The sequence below is a fragment of the Melospiza georgiana genome, chromosome 2 (genome assembly GCF_028018845.1).
Source record: "Melospiza georgiana isolate bMelGeo1 chromosome 2, bMelGeo1.pri, whole genome shotgun sequence".
NCBI classification, from domain to species: domain Eukaryota; kingdom Metazoa; phylum Chordata; class Aves; order Passeriformes; family Passerellidae; genus Melospiza; species Melospiza georgiana.
Window position 1 is genome coordinate 109,997,554 of NC_080431.1, and position 21,943 is coordinate 110,019,496.

Here is a 21,943-nt window from a genome sequence, read left to right on the forward strand (position 1 = left end):
GAACTACCCTATGAAATAAGGACACAAAGATATGTTCCCATCATGAGATGCATTTGAGGCCATTACTCCTGCATTAAAAAGTGATTTTTAATTTAATCTTTTTTTTTTTTTTAATGGCATATAGTTTTTTTCAGATGCCCTGAAGACCAGCTATAATTTGAAATATATGTACAGAAATTTATCTTACACCACAGTAACTTTAATAGTAAAAACTAATATATGTGTATTTTTAATCACATTTTCGTAGGTTATTAAGTACAAAGCTGTGTACACCATATGCTGCCTCCTTTATTCTGCTATTACATGGTTATAATGACTTGTATGCCATTACAATCACTTATGCATTTCAACACTTAACTGAAAGCAGGTTATATTGAATATGTATTGAAGTAAACTTTAGGAGAAAAAGAAAGATGCATGAAACTATTAAGTCTTTCCTAAGTTTAGTTGCAAGAATATATACATGACTCTATATTGTTCAGTACTTTTTGGAGAATTAAAATATTTTTCTAAAGCAAAATATTTGTAAAAGCAAAATGACTAGCAGAAAGTCCCAAATTTAGATGATTTTTTTCTTCTAAAATTATCATAGCTATATATTTTTGATTTTTAATATTTTCAGTTCTCCTTGACAGGGCTATTTAATGAATGGCCAGAAACACCTGGAGCAAATAATATAACTTTTTAAAATATGATATTTAATTTTTGAGAAAACAAAAATGGTCAATTAAAAGAATGATTCTATCAAGAAGAGGAGGCTTATTTAATTGTTGAGCATTTATTTTGTCCTTGTCTAATTTTAAAATTTCCCCCTGAAGTGTGTCTGAATTGTAACAGGATTATCTTCCATTTTTGTGCCACACATCAACCAAATGGGTGGTGATTTAGTAAGTACCTGAAGCCAAATAATTTTTTCATGCCTTGAATGTTGGAACTGTATAAGAAAGGACGAAGCCAGTCTGAATGCTAAAAAACATACTATATAAAACCAAGCATTTCAACAGTTTGCTTACCCACCTCATCAACAAACTTGTTTTTGGTTGCATTTTCCAATTTACTTTGTTCAACCTCAGAGTCACTCTGAAAAGCTCATAATTGAACAGTTCTTATCTGAATAGGTCAGAACAACACAGCATAGATAAGAGTAGTGTTTAAGCAATTAGGCATTGTGGGACATTGCATAGAGGTTGTTCTATCTTACTATTTTAAATTGATCTGCAGGAGAGAGATGAAGTGTCATCTTGTCTGACATCAAAATGTGGAATTGGAGAGAACAAACACAGAGGAAAGATTAAAAGAAAAGTTAGTGATGCTTATAGCAAGGAAAGCATTTTTTCCTTTTTATTTTTATTTGCTACTGCTGCTCACAGGCATAAAAATTAAATCAGTCATTAACAGATAGAAAAGAATTTATAGCACTTGTCTGTGATTTCCATTATCATTCAATTTTTAAATGACCACTTTGACTTTTGTGTCTCTTCTGACTCACCAATTTATTGCATGAACTTCCTAACATCTATAAGAAAACACTATTTTTTCTTGTATTATCCCTATCTATTCTTTTTTCAGTGGTCCCTGTCTATTTCTTTTCTATCATTTTAATATAGAGCAAAACTTGCTTCATTTAATTTCGAGTACATCAGAATAGAATGTAATGTGTGTAACCAAGCAATTCTACTGTGCATAAATTATTGTGTGCTACAGGCTAGGGATTCTCATTTGCCATAACTGGCAATCTTCCAGGGAATTTGCAAAACTTTTATCCATATATATGTAAAAGCATATAACACACATAGAAGTTGATTTTACAGCACAAATGACATGTAGATAATTCTTAACTCAAACTGTATGCTTTGTTATGGACACTAACTTTCAAGAAATATTAACTGGAGAGTCCAAATGAGAAAAGAAAGGTAGAATAGGGTAGAACCATGACTGACAAGGCAATACTGAGCAAGTTGGACATGACAAATGCAGTTAAAACGGGGTGTTCAGATACTTTGGAGACGTGTAGAGGGTGAAAACCTACATGGTAGAGAAATCTGCATAGATATTCAAACTTAATATATTAACAAAATGTAAGCTTTTGAATAAAACTTGTCAGCTCTTTCCTCTGACCACTGATCCACACATGGCTGAACAAAACAACCCTCACATTTCCATCAGAGGAAAGGAAAGTGTAGATAACTTTAATGCTTTCTAAGTAGACAACTGTGAGTTCTTTGTCCCAAAATATTAGTCTGAAGGCAATGAAGCACAGCATCATCTTGTCAAGTGACATCTTGAACAACTGAACCATCCTGCCATTGTATCATCCCATTAACTTTAGTTTTGAACAAAGTACAAAGATATTATAAAAATAGTATAATAGGCACCTTTACTTAGAAAACAGCCAAGCATGTTGTGCTTTACTCTACAGAACTGAAAATATCCAAGGATTTTATTGCAAAAGTAGATTATTTTTGTACTTTTCAAAAACATAGTATTAAGTTATTCTCCACACCACAATTTATATAGTTGACTGGGGAGAACAACAGACAAAGTGATTTGTCACATGCAGGTGAGACATGAAATAAGTTGATTTTCTTTCCCATAATGTAAAAATATTCATGTAGTCACTCAGACTAGGCATAAATACAAAGTAAAAGTTCTCTCTTCCATCAAGAGTCATTGAATAAGAAAGCTATAAATAATTATTTGAAAAATATTTTGTCATACAAATGGAATATTTTCAGTACAGATTTATTTTTCTCCTGTCAGTTAAAGAATACTTTAAAAAAAGCCACCAACTGCAAATTATTGTGATTATGACTTAATTCTCTGTATTATTTTGGTAAGATAAGAAATATGAAAAATTCTTCCACCAGGATCATGAGATCAAGCAAATAATCTTTCCTTTTGCAATATTGCTTGAGATTTTAACTCCCTCGAGATTTTGTCATAACTGGGCCTTGATTAACCTGAACTGATTTATCTGTGTGGTTGCTGTTAGGGTTTTTGGCTGAAAACATCATCTTCAGCTGTACTCCAAATAATTCAGGTAGCATTGGCTTTCTAGCATTAAAGTCTCAGTGCCACATGGTGGAGTAAGAAGCACACAGAATTTACATTGAAAAAGTGATCCTAAGAACAGCACACATTGGACTCCCCTTTCTTTCTGTCAAGTTTCTGAATAAACTAAACTGATCATTTTGCTTAAAAAAGAGGAACTAAATATAATTTTATTTTCTCAGATTAATTTCTGATCAGCTGAAACAAAGATTCTTCTTCCTACGAATGCTTTAAATGAATTTGAAATTTTTGAAGCAAACGCACAGAGCTCCCAAGCTCAGCAGCTTCCTGATTATAAATTTCCCCCACGTGTTCTTTTAGAAATGCAACACATTTTGCTGAATGGGTTGCTAAATCCCTCAGCATGGATAAACTGATCCCTGCCCAGAAAGCAGCATCACTGACTGGAAGATTCCCATTCCAGCTGTGCAGACACTGTTGTACCTTACATGAATGAACTGTTTCCAGCTCCACAAAAGAACGGAGCCAGCAGAGCTCCACAGGAGATGAGGCCATTCAGGATCTGCCTGTTCTGCCACTGGCTGGGGTGGCTCTTTGCTGGAGGAATGGCTCAGTCTATCTACACACATAAAAATGACTGTTTATTCCCTTTCTCTAAGGATTTTAAGGAGATTCACAATTGAACTTCAGAGAACTTCAATATTTGCTTTAGACCTGTTCAGTTGTTAATTAAGTTTTTTTTTCATTAGGTCTCACTGGCACCATAAAATGAAAACATGAAAGGGAAAATCTCAGCAGTCTCTATGCTGGTTTTCCCACAGTGGATATAATACCATCAGGTGAACCTAATTTTAAACAATACAATCTCCAGAAAAATAAAAAGTTCTACAAAGGCACTGAGCTGAAATCTTCTTATGAAAGTGTGCTAATTAAGGTTGATTGGGTTTTGTTCTGCTTCAGTTTTTGAAGTTCTGAATTGCTTCCTTTTACCCAGTCTGTAGTAATTCCCAATATGGTACCTGACAATGCACATAAATCAGATGGATCCATGGGACATGTGAAACATGTAAGGGTCCAAACACACCAGAAAAAAAAAGCACATTTTCATATCATTTTTTTTTCTTATGTATTCATTTCATATAATTAGAAGATGATAAATTAAAGTGATACATCTTAAAAAATGCTATTTTTATCTCTTTAAAAAAATTGCTTACATAATTCATATTCCTAAGAAGAAGAAAAATAACTCAAGAGAGTCAATAGATAGCTAAAATTGTTTAGGATTCAAACCGAAGCATTTTTTTTTTTCTAAATCTGAAATTATACTGATATGAATTAGAAGAAAATGAAGTAGGATAAAAATTATTTTAAAAATAAGACTGAATCCAGATGTGATCCCATTTTCCAAATATAGCATTTATAGTCCCAACATACACATAAAAATATCTGCATGTACCTCCAAGCACACACACACAAAAAGCAACTGAAAGGTACACCCATCTACCTGTTAATTGAAAAGACATAGTATCATTTTAATAAATATTTTCAGGGCTGCATATATTCAGCTCCGAATATATTTAAGACTATCTAAGGTATTCTATACAAGATTATTACTTTTTACAATTATTTAGAACTCTACAAGCATGTCAAGAAACCCATTGTTAGGTATCTCTTATAATATCATTATAAAAGCACTCTTTTTCAACTTCCTTGTAGCTTTTTTCCCTGTTTAATTTCATAATCTGACTGCCTAAATTTAGATGGAATTAACAGAGAACGTGAGGTATATAAAGCTGTGGAGTGTTGATAGTTTTGTTGCAGAGATGTTTGGTTTTATACAATTCATATTCTTACCCTCTTAACGCTGCAGTAAAGCAGACCTTACAGAAGAAAGAAGGAATTAAAGAAAGAAAGAGCAAAAATGATAATTAGATGTACATTTTTATTTCAAAGGCTAAATAAACCATGTGTAAAGATTAGGAAAAGCTTTTTCCATTGAACTTCCCTGAGCTGTAAAAATTAAAATATAAGTACATTGATGTGAACATTATGAAATAATTTTCAATGTTCTTTGAGTTTCAGTAATTTATTAATAAACCACAAAATCAAGTTTGCAAAAGAGTCATGTAAGAGTAGTGAGGATGATGAATTTCCTTTTTCTAGGAAGGAAGGAAGCTGGATTTTAAAGAATCATGTTGTTTATCTTTGCCCTTTAAAATTACTGCATAGTCTTCCATGACATTTACAGTCCTTTACATCTTCTATAAAGAAGATCTTCTGATCATCTTCTGATATAAATCAGAAGGAAAATAGGACTTTTCCAGGAGAGTAGCTTAAACTTCTCAAAGTAATCCCACACAAAATTTGCTTGCACTTTCACGCTGATCATGTTGCAAATCCTCTTTAATGAGAGGCTGAGGGACAACCAAACACTCTTTGGTTAATTAAGAAAACTAGTAAACATGTAAGCCAACCTGTGTGTAACTTACCAGTGCTTCCTGAGGGACCTGCGCTGCATCCACCCTGTCGGCAGCGTAGGCTGACAGCTGCTTGTCAATGGCAGCCAGAGACTCCTGGATCAGGCGCAGGGTTTTGTCAGTCTCCTGCGCAGACTGAATACTCTGCTCAAGACTTTTCTGTCTTCTCACAGCCTAGAAACAATGACAATGTTATCAGCATTCAAAGTAATAATGCATATAATACATCTTTTCCGCACATTTTTTTTTTCTCAATAAAGTTCAGGCAAAGAATCAGACACAGTTCCTGACTTGTGCCCATCCACCTTTTTGTAGGATAAATTGCGCATCTTTCTGCCACACATTCAGTTTTCTCCTTAAGAAACAAACAACACGCAGTTTGCACAGACAAGTACTAAAAAGCAAAGGATCCCCAAATAAAACCAAAGTGTAAATTGAAGATTTCTATTCAGAGTGGAAGATGACAAAGCTGCACAAGCAAACCATCCTGACAGTGCTGCCTTTCTTTCTGAGGCAGAGGTTCTCCTGATCTTGTTATATAATTCAAGAGACTTTGTTTACTGAGAATAGGGTTACTGTCATCACAATCCTATCCAAAGCAATCCACCTCAGTAAGTGAGAGGGATAAAGACTCTGTTGAGCTGGATTTCTCTTATATGAAGCATAAATAGCTGTTTGGAAGAGACAATGCCTACTTTCTTCCTCCTGTGGGGAAAAAAAATTAGAAGTTGAATCTTGCTTCTGCTCCACCAGCAGTGCCACCACGGTTTTTTACACAATCCTTTTTTGGAGAAGGATGTTTTCCTTTCAAAGGAGCTCAGTTTATGGTTTAACAAATCAGGACAATAAATTCTCCATCCAAGTTGTCCTTACAAGACACATATATTAAACACTTCACATAAATGAGTCAACTTTAAATAGTATTTGCAACACTTTAATAAGGCATTTATTGGGTAACAAATAACCTGGTACATTCTTCCATCTGTCATTGTGTCTACCCACAGACTCATATATTTTTTGGACCCCAGCTACTGCCACACAGAGTTTCTACTTTATAGAAAGCACACAATAATTACCAGCAACTTAAATACAGCACAGTTTTTTTCTGTACAAGTCCAGCCATATTGCTGCCCACAGAATAAGGAGACTAACTTAATTTGACATGAATCAAAGGTGAAAGCAAGCACCCTTTAAATAACATTTCTAGGTATCCTGCCATTTTTCAAGTCAAATCACACTTTTCTTCTCTGGTAAGCCAGCTATACTTTAATTTGATTTCATACCCATTACAACACTCTTGCCTTGAACAAAAATATCTCTCAGCAATTCAGTGAGAATATTTGATATATGTGCACCTTCTTCACAGAGCTCAGATTCTCACAGAGCTCCACCTATAACAAATGAAGAAGATGATTTCTTGTGAGCATTCTTGCTAGCTATTTGACTTAGTTAAAGGATAGGAATCCAACCAGCATTTTCTATATTTGCTTTTGTAAGCTGCTTTGTGCTATTTCAAAACAACTGATCAGATAATCTTGTATGACTGCAAGTTCCAGGAACCTTCTCTGGAACTGAGCAGCTTTGCATATCAGACCCATGCTGTCAGTGTTAATGGGAGCACCTAAACCACCAAGGTATTATTACCCTAGTGCAATATTAAGGTTTGCTACTTAAATGACTTTTACCTTCATCTGATTTGAGATTTTAACATAAAAACTTTCTCAGCCCATTCAAAGGAGTGAGTTTAAAAACCACTGCTTCCATTTACCTTGGCACTACTTGCTGCTGATTTGTGAGGCTGGCCAGGACACAGACTCTCTATCAATCCATCTGCCTCACTATGGAGTGGATTTAAAGACACATTAGATCAGAAACAGGATAAGTTGCTTTCTGCACCTAATGGGTAAGGTCATCCTCTTGGAAGCATGGAAGAACCATGGAAGAACTTCCCTGCTTTTACTGGTCTCTGTAGTTCACTGTTAGGACTAACACACTGCAGAATCCATTCCTCCTGAGGGTTGCAGCACCCTTATGTGCAGAGAAGCTCACCATTTAAAATAAGATTCCTATAAGGTTCCATTCTTATGAGTTATCCAAATAAGTGTCTGCACTTTCTAGAGAATTCAAAATACTGGACACAAATTTGTTGTTATATCTATCTGATGAACTAGTTTTATAAAAACACCTGAAGATTTGTACCTCTGTTAAGTGCTGTCCCATGCCAACTACTCTCTAGAATTAGAGATTTTTTAAGTACAGATACATTTGCTGCCAGCTGAGAAGCAGAGTGCATTCATGCAATGAAGTACCAGAATGCATGCAAATTCCCAAAGACCTAAAATCCTATAAAGAATAAGTGGCGATTGAAAAATTGTCATCTTTGTGCTGATATAATCAGAAACTATGTATATTAAAATCCTATTTTAGAGTACAACTGGAAAAAATAAATTATTCTCAAACTTATTGATAAAGTAATATCAAATAAATCAAATATGATCAAATATTATTGAATATCAGATAAGCTTAAGAAAAAAATAAAACCAATCTTCACCTGAGTCTGAATTTTTACACTTGTATTTCAAGAAACAAAAAGTCAGATAAATATATATTCATGTGTGTGATGTGTCTATGTGCACACAACACACACACAAAGACAAAAAATTCCCCTTTCATTGTCCTCAGAAGGAATTTGATTCCAGCCTGAGAACCTGTGTGACATTTTGCCTCTTCCAAATGAGATGAAAGTACATCTTTTCCCAAAGCTGTGAATGGTTTAAGTGAATGAAAGGATGATGTCAGACCAAGACATGAATGCAGCAGTAGAAGAGAGGAATTATTTTGGCAATGGGAGAAGAGACACAACACAGCTGAATTTTGGGAAACAGTACCTTCAGAGTTGTGGTGATTTTCTCAGTAGGTGCTATCTACATTTTTTGTCTGTATTTGTCTTACTGGAAACTGACCCTGCCTTGCATGTTCATCTAAAGTCAAGCTCATACCTGACCTCATTGAATTCCCACAATAAATGGATTGAAAATCTGTACAGTAATCTTATAAAAGGTATGATACACCTGTAATGCAACATATTTCTCCAGTACACAACAGTTGATTCAAAGATCTAATCTTTTTCACTAAGTAGGTCCCTGATACTACCACTGGCATTGCAGAATATTGAATAAATGCAATCAAGGGGAATGCCACAATATTGACAAGACACCTTCTTCTCTTTCAGTAGAAAAGAGTTGGTGGCCACAAGCATTAGAATGCTTTACTGATAACTGATAACTTTTTAGGAGTTATCCTTCTACACACTTACATCTGTGGACCTGAGCTTCAACTTTGTCCTTCCAATTCACATCTGTCTGTGGGCCTACTTTTTAAAGACATGTGAGAGTTCAGAGCTGAAATGTTAAATATTTATAATATAAAAATATTTTAATTTATGATGTTCTGGCTGGTTCAACTTGTTTATTTGTTTCCTGAAATGTTATGGGTTTTCTATTCCATTGTGGAAAAAAAATAGATCGCTTAACACTGTAGTTAAATGTATCTGAGAACATAACAAGAAGTTCCAGCTTTGCTATCAGATCATAGTCAATAAAACTGAAGTCTTTGGGCCCTAAAGAGAAGTGGCTGACAGTTAATTGCTAAATAGAAAATCTCAGGAAAATAAACAACAGTTTAATTATTTCTGAGCCAGCAAAATGTTGACAGCTGTCAAAGAAAACTAATTCAAAGAAAACAAAATCCACAGTTAGGTACTATCAGAATGAAAGAGAAATGAAAAAAATATGGAATATTTTTTTTTATTTAAGTCTCTACAGGGTTTTTATAGATTTTTAGTGCCTTGATGATAAACATAGCACTTTTAATGATATGATGTCCTGCATAAACCAGTTTACAATTTACCAAAGGTCAAAGGTAAGTGCAGGAAATAGCAACACTGCATATTATCTATGTAAAATGCAGAATTAATTGAAAGACCAGAGTTAATTCATTCATGTTGAATTTTATAATGTTATATTTATAGATATTGCCACTTTTTGCTTAAATAACACATTCCATCTATATAATACATCAGTTACATGTGTAGTTACTAAGATGACTGTGAGAGTTTTAAGGTTAAAAACAAATAATGCTGTTGAGGCAGTACTCAGTAGTTGGGCTGTTGAAGAATAACAGAAGAAAATATTCTGAAAATGACCATTTACTACAGGATACATTTATCTAAAAACCAGAAATAAATTCATTAATTGTCTTATAAGTTACAGCTCGTGGAAAGGGGTCTGTTAAGAAAGGCAGAAATGTTAGCTTGTTGAGTGTTTTGTTTTTTGTCTCAGTTATACTCTCGTGTTATTGAGAAATGTTGCCACAGGAAAAGTTTAAAAGTTAGGAAAGTTTAAAATTCCTTCCTAACTTGTTTAAATTACTTTAAAATTTAGCCTGACTTGGTGATACAATGGTTGTGATGGAGATATATCACAACTTCCCTGTGCCCTTTGCATCAAACTCCAAACACGCTAATCTCCACTTAATCTCAGAGTGGATTAATGTTTGTGCTTAGACTTTAATTAGGAACATTTTTTTTTTAATTTCAAAACATTATTATTGGACCCATGAATTTTTAATACCCTCCAACCTAGAACTAGATTTGCTGCATGTTCTAGGAGTATTATCCGGTGTGCTTATTGAGTAAATAGCTACAAATATTTTACCTCCCAGCCATTAAGTGACATTCAGCTTTGATCAACTGAATTCCAAAACAGCAAACTATTCCAAGGAAGACTTTTTTATCTCTTTAGGTTATCACTGCCAGCAGATAATGCCTCAGAACTTGTAAAAGCAGCCTTCAAAGCAATTATGTGGACATGGGGTATGAAATATTCTTTCTCCTCTGGAGAGGAGAGTAAAACAGAAAAATTATGTCAAATGATGAATGTGTGCTCTTTGAAAGAAACTAAAAAAGATAGTCTTCAGGGGAGTCCTAAAATAAATTAAGAGACAGGACAAAATAATAATAATCGAGTCTGGTGTAAAGCCCATGTGAACAATAATGTTTTGTACAGTTTTTGCAAGAACAGTCTCAAGAATATCTGACTGACATTTCTGAAGCTTGCTGGACAGGATGTAAATTACTTTAAACATTGATAGTTGCCTGAATATTAGCTTCAAAGTCTTCAGTGTTTCTTAAATCCCATATACACATTTGTAAGTGAATCAGTCCTTGAAAAGTAAGGACAGGGTATACCTTGCTATCAGTCAGCCCCAAATGTTCTAAAGCAAACTAAACACACTCACTCTTTGTAAACTAAAGAAGATAAGGCACACAAACATGAAGCCATTATCTGCCTTTAAAAATGAATCTCCATCTCAGTAGCAAAGATGCATTGTCTTGTAGCATCATCCATATAGAAGTGGGTTGGTTTAGTTGCTCTATTAGCAATGAATAAATATTTCACATATCAGTCTCTGCCCACATGAGCTTATTGTCTTGGTAATTACCGGCAAAATTATTCAAATATAAACAAGTAACATCACCACTTTAGGACTGCCAATTAGCCTGTCTGAAGAAGTGACCTTGAACATGAGCAGATTTGTGTTATGTGCCTGCAATATATTTTTATGGAAGGAGAATGCTGCTTGAATTTCAAGAGACTACACAAACAGCACAGAAAATTCAGTATCAGGAACCTATAAAGAAAAAAGCATGTTTTTCCACTTCAGATTCAGATCTCACTATTAGTATTTAACTACTCAATATCTGATCAAGCTTTCAAAGAAGATTTTAAAGAAGACTTCCATCCCAATTTTTTTTCTACTTTTGAAAGAAACTGGATAGCAGTGAATGCATTTCTAACATATTTGGCCTATATACTCATCCAAATTGTTTTCAGAATTTCACACAACATCTTCATTATGTGCTTTTGACAACTAAATCTCTGCACTTTATGAATTTTGATTAAATATCTATGAATGATGACTGAATAGTATTCAACTATCACTCAAAAAGACTCTTAAAAGTGTTCTCACACCCTGGAAGCCTTCTGCATATTCCTGGTCTTCTAGTCAGTAAAAAAATAATAAATACCAAGAAGCAGAATTCCAGAGAGTGTAACTGCTTTCAAACAGAAGTGAGATGATAAAAAAATATAAGAGCTACAAAAAGAGAAGGTATACAGAAATTTATATTTACTTTTCAGATACTGTCCAGGTACACAGAATTATGTGAATGCCTGCACTGCCTCAGAAGTACCACCAGGCTCTTTCCCTCCCCATCCTTCAAGTTTATTCTCAGAACAGCCAAGGACCCTCTTATAATTTTTACTGCAGTGTTTTTACTTCCGCTGTTTTCAAAAACAAGTATATTTCTAGCAACAGGAAAGAAACCATTTTTTTCATTTTCATGGTAGATAGTCATCCTTCTAATACAGCTTCCTTCCAAAAATCTGCACTTGTGCATCATTTCTATCATTGTAACTGAGTCATTTTTGACAGTACTTGTAGCTTATCTTCAAGCATGTTCTTGTTACAGTCATAAAGGGGCTGTCTGCATCCTTTTCTAGGTGTTTCCCTAATAATTCTTTCTGATCTTCACCAAAGTACTGAGCTGATATTTGCCTCATATTTATAGCATATTGCTAGTTTTGGCTCTCCTTGTGTTATACATTTCTATATTGAATTGTCTTTTTAACCCTTTCATTTATACAAATACATTTATTTGTTGTTTAATAAACGATTTATCTATAACAGATATTCCTCATAATTGGTTTTAAAATAATTTGCTTCTTGCTAAGAGTTATGTCAGAGAAGATATCTTAAATATGCAATTAAAGATTAAATCCACATAGAAGGTCATTCCAATTTCAAAATTTTGGGGTTACCCATTTTACTGGTTTAGGCTGGGACTGAGGTAATTTTCTTCACAGCAGCCTGTATGGTTCAGTGGTTTGTATTTGTGGCCAAAACAGCATTGATAATGCAGGGATGTTCCAGCCACGGCTGAGCAGGGCTTCCACAGCATCCAGATCTTTTCCTTCTCACTCTGCCCCTTCCAGGGACCAGGCTGGGCTTTGAAAGGATACAGCCAGGACAGCTGATCTGAGAACCAGGCTCAACAACAAAAAGAGTTGGGGAAAAATGTTTCCAAAATTGTCATTGCTTGGGGACTGGTTTGACAACAGTCTCCTGGAGGTAATTTCTTCTGCATCACTTGCTTTACCCCTTTCTTCTTTCACTTATAAAATCATTCTAATCTCAATCTATGAGTTTCTTCGCTTTTGCCTTTTCTATAATCTCCACTAAAGCACCAGGAGATGTGGAGCCTTGTGGTGCTTTGCTGCCTGGTGGAGTTAGCCCACCACACCCATGAAACCACTTCTAACGTAAATTGTGTTTGTTTAGGAACTGTGACCTATTTAGGAACTGCACCAAAAAAACCCTCTTATTTATTAAATGGCTTATTTATTAAATGTCCTCTGCTTAGCAGGATGATCACTAAATATACCTCCTGCTGAAGTTCTTCCCACCGACTGTTGAACCTCTCAAGTTTCTCATTGATCAGTTCATCCATGATCCCACCATCTGTCAAAGTCTGAGCCAGCTCCCGAATCTGGTTGCGATTATCTTCTGGATGTCTCATTAAACGTTCCAAAGACTGAAAAAAAGTTAAAAAAAAAGTAGTTTATTTTTCCTTTTGTAAATAAGTTTCTACAAAGCAATCCCAAACTGCTTAAAAATATAAGAAAGAAATTTCACATTTCATATACAATAAAAGTAGAGAAAAAAAGATTAAATGTTTATTTTCTATGCCTTGAAAATTAATGTTCTGTACTACGTCTTATGAAACACAAGGATTTTTCATATAGCAATAAATGTAATGCTTAATTTTAAAGATGTGGACTATGCCTAAGGAATTCAGTGAGAGCACTTGTACCTTAATATAAAAATCCTGCTTGAGTATCTAAATGGATGAAATTCAACAGCAAAAAGTGATTATCAATGCAGTATTTGGTATTTTGATGCACGACAAGCATTAATTTAATTTCTACTAATTTTAAAGGCTCTGTGAATAAAAATTAAAGAATAATAAACAAAGTTATGATGAAAACTTGTCCTCATTGAAGCTTTCAACATTTTTTTACTGGCTGAAGTGAGGGTTTTGTTTTTTTAAAGAATGTTTATTTTAGCATTACCAAAACTGTATATGAAACCCAGCACAAGACATTTAATTATGGTTTGACTTAGGTGGATCTGAATTCAAATCCTCATTTTTTAACTCTAGTAAGAAATTTGGACTTTGAAATATTCAGCGCCTTGTTCACGTGTAATGTGAGTTCATAGTTTGTTTAGAAGTATATGAAATTTACAATTTATCAACACCTATGACTGAGTTATTATTTAAGTCAGCACTTACATCTAAAGATTCAGAAATCTCTTCTGCACCTCCCTGGACATTTTCAGTTGCTTTCAGTTTCAGTTCAATCTCATTCAACCATTTATTTTCCGCATCCAAATATGACAATAATTCGCGCCAACATGCCCACACCTCCTGATGAAGAAAGGGTTTATTTAGATTGAAAATTGCACAGAAAATTTTCCCTCATTAAAATACTGACAACATTCATGCCTCTTCCCCAAAGCAGCAGGGTTGATATCTGAAGCTAATGGGACCATATGATTTTATTTACCAGCACCCATCTGATCCAAATTAATATAAAGCAGAAGAAAACCATCATTTTGATTAAACAGAGCAAAACCACAGAAAACAACTTGAAAAAGTGAACTCTTCTGCAAAACACAACTTGAATCTTCATTTTCATGCATTATCCACTTTATATGTTTTCTGTAAAGTTTTCTTATATAAATATAAAAGTGAGCAGAATTTTTAAAGACCCATGTTAGAAATTAATGTCTCTATTATAAAAATGCACTTAGATTCCCTATATATTCTATATTTTAATTGCTTAAATCACAGGTTCATAAAACGCCAGCTTTTAAGAATTCAGACTAAAATCTCTATGGAAATTAATTCTAAACCACATTTAGTGTAATTGATAGACCTTTTAAGTGCTAGAGTACTAAACATAATGTTGTGAAATGTTCTTATTCTCCTGAAATTAAATTATTGTCTAATATTTTATTTATACAGTGCCTGAAGATACTTAAATAAGCAGATAAAAATGGCACTTCATACACAAACAAAACATTTAAATGTTCCATAAATAATATTTTTCCTTTTTTTTTTTTTTTTTTGTTAGTACAAGTTAAAAGAATGTTATTGAAATGCATTGCACTCTTGGCAGATCAGGTTTCCCAGAGGGCCATTCATCTCACTGAACTTCGCTCACATCAAATGAAGGATATAGAGGGATATTAACATGCACCAACACATCATCAATGATCAGGGTAAATGCAGATTACCAATATAGACTACATACCTAATTTTCCACAGTGAAATTTAGACAAGATAAATTTTACTCTGGTGTATTATCGTCCTGTGTGAGGTTATCTCTTACAAATTATTCACCACCAAAATTTAGCTCTTGCAACATTCACAACAAAAAATGATACCTAATTCATCATTACTACTGTATAATGTAAAAATAGACCCATGGCAAGAATCTGCAATGGAGTTGGCCAAAATGGCAGGGTCAAAATGCATAGGAAATATTCAGTTTGCCAGCAGAGCAAGTGCTGTTCCCATGCTGAGATAACACCACCTGACCAGCTCCAGGGCCACTCAGTCAAAACCCTTAGCCATGGAAGAGGGAAGCTAGAGGAGCTGATGAAGAGAACATCACAGGGCTGCTACAAAGCCAGATTCCTGGCTTGATCTCAGAAGCGAGAGCAACCTTTAGCAGCCATTGGTGTTTCTGACCCAAGAGCTGTGTCTCAGTCTTCTCTTGCAATACAACTCTCCAGCAGACATGATCTTGAAATAACTTTGTGTGTAGCTCAAAACACGGGGTATTTGGTACATGGCTCATGAAGCAAGGATAGCCTTGGGCTACCCACAATTCTATGATAATACAGCTGCGCTCTCCACCTTACTTCTTGCAGTTAGCAGGGCTATAAATACAAGACTGACAAGATATCAAACCTCCAAAGTCTTCCACTTTCCATTCAGCCTGCTGCAGAGTTGCTGGTAGCTGGTAATGAGAACATCAAGCTCCTTTTTCAAAGCCTCGTGAGCTGCAGGTGGAGCCTTGGCTATAAAGTTATTCACAGAATCTGTAATAAGCTTCACTTTCACTTCTTTCTGCAGGGCTTCCTCCTTTGCTCTCTGGAAAAGAAAAAAAAGAGGTTTTAGTCCTGATTTAAAAAGGGAAATTATTTCTAGTAAATATCAGAATTCTCTGACAGAATTCTAGATGCAGAAAAAGCCACAAAAAACACTACAACAAAACAAAATACAACAGGAGACATTCAATTCCCAGACTTTGTGAAATAATCTTGATAGCATCTAAAAAACTTTTGCTTCATTTTGTTGCCAATACACAATACAATTTAACATCTCACAACCATCTAGCATTCTGGAGCTCTCAGACTAATGCAACTTTTCAGTACTTTTTTTTTTCCTCACAGAAGTGCTCCAAGCACCATTAGCATCATAACTTATGAACCACAAATGACCAAAAGAAAATCCAAAAAATCTGTTGTGTTATAAATGAATGTATCCAGATTTGATGGCAAAATCACAAGAATGGCCAAAAAAAAACCCAACAAAAGATACTTCTTGCCACTATCATTGTCTTGAATTTAAAAAGAAAGTCAGAAAATATTTTTTCACTACTGTATATCCCACACTTTTGCTCCTCTCTTCCTTATTATGTGGTTTCATGAAAAAGATTTTCATACTCAGTACTGTTTCCTCTGAGTGTTTTCTGGTGTCTATGACTGCAATCATATCACAACTGGGATGTTATAAAAAGTGTCATCTGTGCCTACAGGCCTTCACAGGAATTTACAATGATAATTCCCTGCCCAGAAAACATCAAACCAAAAGCATATTCCTGACAACATTTTTATCCCTCTCTGGTTCTGTAAGTCCATGAATCAGAATAATGGTGATCAGGTTGCCATTGCTAGAGGAAGCTTACAAAGTTGCTCTTGACTTTCCTCTTCTGTAGCTGTGGGAAGAAATGGGCTGTAGAATGAACACAGAATTCTGATCCAGATTTTCTCTGTTGTGACATCATGAGAAATGATCTGGTTATTTCCTAGGTCAAGGTGCCAAAGTCTGAACACTCCTGTACTTCATCTGGGTGCAGAATATCTACTAGGAATCTATAATGGTGATTGTACGTAAAACTATGAACTTCATCTGTTTTAATATGCAGTGCAATGCATAAAATTGAGTTTTGCTATTTAGTTACTAAAAAAGAACTGTATCTTCAAAGCAGATATTTACTTTAGATATTTGTCTCATTTACAAACGAGTTGTTCCATAAATTTCCTTATATTATGTGTATTCTGAGTGGCAGCAAATTATTTGTGTCAGTAAATAAAGAGATCATCAGTTGTATGGTCTGAAACTCTCAAATACTGGAAAAAAAAAACATAGAAAAATGAACAGCTTGAAAACAAATTGTTCAATAGATTGTCAAAGCTATGTATATGATGACAATCAAGTTATAATCTGGCTTCCTGAACAGCACAAGCCAAACAATTCACCTCTAATAAGAATTACGCCCACATCCAGTGGCTTCGCAAGAGTGTATTGAAGGACGTATCACAAATTTGTTGTTTTGTCCAAAGGTCATGTTCCTCCCACATGAAGGAAACATTATTAATTGAGATCAAAACATGCTGTTTCTATATTCCTATATTAAAGACATAATATTTATACATAGCACACACCAAGATGCATCCTAACATCTCAATTTTTTTCTGCTCATTGTAATGCAAAGAGAAGACATAAAACTGATTTCACTCTACTGCAGCTAACACCCAAATTTTAGGAATTATTCCTTAATTAAAAGAACATTAAAGCTACATCCAAATCAATATCCAGTAAAGAAAATAGGGAAAAAGCAATGCAGTTTGAAGAATATCAAATATCTTCTAGCATATTCCAAATAGAAATTATTTCAAAACACCTAGATCTGAAAAGGTATTTTCCTAAAAACAGAGTAGACTTTCTTTACAATGAGAGCTTCAAAAAAAAGTTTGAACACAGCTCAATTAGTTTATCTTTTACCTTCAGTTCCTCAACAGCTTTCTGTAACTCATCAGGTGTTTTATACTCAAAATCTCTTTCCAGATATTCTTCCTCAGCTTGTGTTATCCACTCGTGCATCTCTGACAAATCCTTTCTGAGACTCACAGTCTTATCCAAGCCACCTTTTAATGCAGCCTTCTTAGCATAGGCCTTTAAGAAAGAAAAGATCACATAGTACTTGAAGAAAAGCTACTGTACAAACTTGAAAACATTTTAGCCTGAAAAGGATCAAATTAAATCCTACAATAATAAAATTGTTGTCATTAGGCAGATGTTAACTAGTAATTAGGTAGATAATAATGACAAACAATCAAAAAAGTACTACATTGGTATGCATCCTTTTTTTAGCAAATCATGGCCCTGCAGAATGAGTGTTGTAATGGTACTAGAACGAGAATCTACACCATATGCTGAGGTGATCAGAAAACAACTGTGGAAAAGAACATCTCCCAGGGACTAGCTTCTGTGAAATGTAGAAAGAATAACCACAGGAGATTTTGAAAGTACATTCAAGGATGAAACCAAAGGCTCTTGAGCTATAAAGTCAGATGGCCTTTAACTAGTTCAAATGCAACTCACTGGAGAATAAAGCAATATGCATATCTATCTTCTGTTTATTAAGTCATTTAAGAATGTCTCCAAAAGGTGAATACCCTAAAAATAAGTAAAGAAAAACGTCCAATCTCCTAGTGGAAGAAACTATTTATCTAAAAGGGAAAAGTATTACTACCAAATCACCTGGCAATCACTAAGTGGGGGTCATATAATTGAATTATCCAGCTCATACATAGAAGGAGAACTAGATAATAATTTCTATCACCTCCATCCCAAGCCATTCTCTGATTCTATTAATTGTGCATTAACCTTGTCAAAATTGTCCCTGATTATGCATTTATCATCTTTCAATAGAATTAAGAAGTTTGCATCAAAAATAGTAAGTTGCACTGGTGCTATTTCTCAGAATTGGGCTTGCAGAGCTTATTGCTCCAATATTCTGCTCTGTGGTGCTGTTTCAGTAAACTTCATTTTTAGTAATATCAGGAGAAATTCTCTTAGTATTTGGTCCCCATTTCTGACATTTATCGATTTGTTGCTCATCCTTGAGGACTGGCTGTTAAACATAAATGCTGTTCTACATAAATGTTGTTTTACAGAACAAAATAGAGTAACAAGCAGCAAGTATAAAAGCAGAATTGTATTTGGCTCTGTAAAATTGTCTCTTCCTCAGTCCCAGCACCAGAAGAGAAGGTAATCTTCTATCATCTGAAAAGAGTATCTGAATTGCCAATGACAATTGCCAACTGTCAACTCTCACAGTCATATTAATTGCATGTATATCAGCCCAAGCTGACTTTTCCAAATCTTCTCAAGAAACATCCACAAACCAAATTGATTTTTGTATTTACTATTCATGTATTTTAATAGCTATTGCTGAAGAAGTTGAGTTAGAAATGCCCACTGAGACAGAATAATTTGTGCCTTGTATTGAATGAAATTATTATAGACAGATTTTCAGGGAAGTCAGAGCAGAACTGTGACAGACTAATATACTTGTAAGGTAATATTTGAAATTTCTGTGAGAGAAATGCAAAGGTATCCACCTTATTAATATCCAAAAAAAAAAAAACAAAAAAAAGGAATTAAATACTCCATGATAGTGAAAGGGGAAAGAATACAAAACTGGATCAATAAAATATCTTACAGATTTTAAAGATCAATTTTTTTATGTTTATCAAAAAATATAGAGAGGCTATTTTTCATATGTAAAGTGAATAATAAAAATTTAAGAAAATATTATATACCTCATTAAAAGATAACACTTTTACTTTTATGAAAATATACATTAAAAATACACAATAGAAAAAGGCAAGTAGGAAAAATTTAAAGGTAATACAACATGAAAAAAAATTTTTTGAACTGTCATAAAGAATAAGAATCCAAATGCCATTAGTGAAATAAAAGTAATTTTTAGCTTCCTTACTCTGCAAAATTATTTATTAATAATGCCTTTAACTAAAATAAAAGAACTGTCCTTTCCTCTTATGTCTCATGCTTTCAAATCTGTGTGACTCCTGGAGACTAATTTATACACATGCATATGTGCACGTACTCTTAATTCTGAGTTATTTAATTATGAATCCTTCACTGCTTTAATGTCTTTTTTCATCCAGAGTAATGACATGCAATTTGAACAATGTACAAGAAAACATAAAACTAACTACAGCACTTGACTGTTTTGGCGAATGCCTAATCAACATCTTCAGAATTTTAGTTTACAAGAAGCCATAAATCATATTGCTGTTAGACCTAATATATTAGTATATATCTTTTTTGTAAAAATAGGAAGGTATTGTGTTATAAATAAATAAAAAAACTTTACATATAAAAACTTTACATATACTGCTACAGGCTAATTACATTCTGTAAAATATTACTTGAATTAACACTTCTAAATTCTGTTTCATTTGCATATGTATAGATGGACAAATTCTGCCAATGAAAACCCTGATAATTAATTTAAAAAGAACCAGTCACAGCAGGAGATTTACCTGTTGGCAAGTGTGGTCCCACTGAGCATTGAGATCCTTTAGCTCTGCCTCTATTCTGGAAGCAAATTCTGGCTCTGCTTCACTCTTCATTTTCTTCCCAGTCTCATTAACACTGTTCAAACTGGGCTGGATTGTCTGGATATCATTTACTAAAGCCTAAAGGAAGAGAAGAAGTTAAGGGAAGCAGAATTCACACAAAGTTTCAGATATGATATCCCTATGAAAATGTGTCTGCATGAGATTCTGACTTGTCTGGGGTCCAGATCTCCAGTAAAATGAGGACAATCAACAGACTTATTTATGGGAAGAAATTAAAAAGGAATGAGCATCTGTAATGTCACAAGCTGTTGTTTACCAAATAAAATAATATAATTTTTAAATGTTATGTATGCACTATAATCACATACATATATAATGTGTACATATATCTCTTAAAATGCTTCCCTGCTGTTGATTGAAGACATGAGAAATACCTTGATCTTTTATGCACATTTCTGAAAGAACATTCCATTATAATGATGAAAAATAATGATAATTCTTATTTAAATAATGGCTAAGAGAAAATATGAGAGAACTTGCAGTTCTATAAGATCACTCTGAATGCAGTATTTCATAGTATTTACACATCCTGCCTGAACATCTTCAGAACTTGTAAATTCCACTGAGCATATAGACAGGGGCCATCAGAGATTACAAGATTCACTTCACTTACACACTCTGCTGGGACAGGAAGAATTTGTAAACCCTGTGATGGAAGTACCAATACTTCATGATGCTTTAAAACTCTGCTGGGATACCATCCTGGAACTTGTAAGTTTAGTGAAAAAAGAATGGATATAACTCACAATACCTGCAAGTTCTTTTTGTACAATCAGAAAAGATGGTAAATTAGATGAGTAACAGATACAGAGAAAAAGATCTTTTGGCACAGATTATACAGAATTAAAAAAAAAAATGCAATGCTCAAAAGCTCAACAACGTCAATTAACAGTTGACTTTAGAGGCTAGCTATATATATTATTTTCTGTATTTGTTGGTGTGATCCTACTATAAATACATTAAAAAAAATCACTTTAATACCAGCCTCCTTCCGGTATTAAAGTTTCCTTGTTATAACTGAATTTTTCTTCAAACCCAGGACATGAGAAAGGTTTGAATACACTGCAGAAGTGTATTCAATCCCCTTTCTACATGAATTTATTTTTAGGAACAGTAATAATTTGTGTAACTTCTGTATAAACTTAGCTCATAGAGAAGAATTGAAAAAATGCCAAGCAGGCAGGTAATACTCACTGTACATTGCTCAAGTTGCTTTTCCAGTGCTTCTGAGTCTCCAAGGGCAGGCCACTCTTCCTTCAGAAAAACATCCACTTCAGCCATCCACTTCTTCAATGTTCTAATGTCATTCTGTGTATTAAAAAGACATTTCATTGCATCACACAAAACCTGACTGGCAAGAGTGTAATTCAACCTGACACTACAACTAAAACTCATTGCAATGTAATTTCTACATTATTGAACTCTCTGAAAATACAAACACAGCAAACAAGTTAAACCAATTTTACCTGTACACTTTGACCTGTACTTTGACCATTTCTGACCAAGTTTGATGTGTCTATGAGCAGGCAACCTTTTGGCTCTCAAATGTATGCCTTCTAGATATCATTTGTGTTTAGATACTGCAT

At 34.1% G+C, this 21,943-nt stretch overlaps 1 protein-coding gene across 1 annotated transcript in view; it reads right to left on the bottom strand.

Moving 5' to 3' along the window:
* Positions 1-21,943, bottom strand: part of DMD (dystrophin) — a 1,043,539-nt gene that overhangs the window by 620,292 nt on the left and 401,304 nt on the right. The window contains 7 exon segments of the mRNA XM_058043463.1: positions 5,502-5,663; positions 12,994-13,143; positions 13,903-14,037; positions 15,589-15,771; positions 17,689-17,859; positions 20,259-20,414; positions 21,552-21,665. Of these exon segments, the coding sequence (XP_057899446.1) occupies positions 5,502-5,663; positions 12,994-13,143; positions 13,903-14,037; positions 15,589-15,771; positions 17,689-17,859; positions 20,259-20,414; positions 21,552-21,665 (1,071 nt within the window).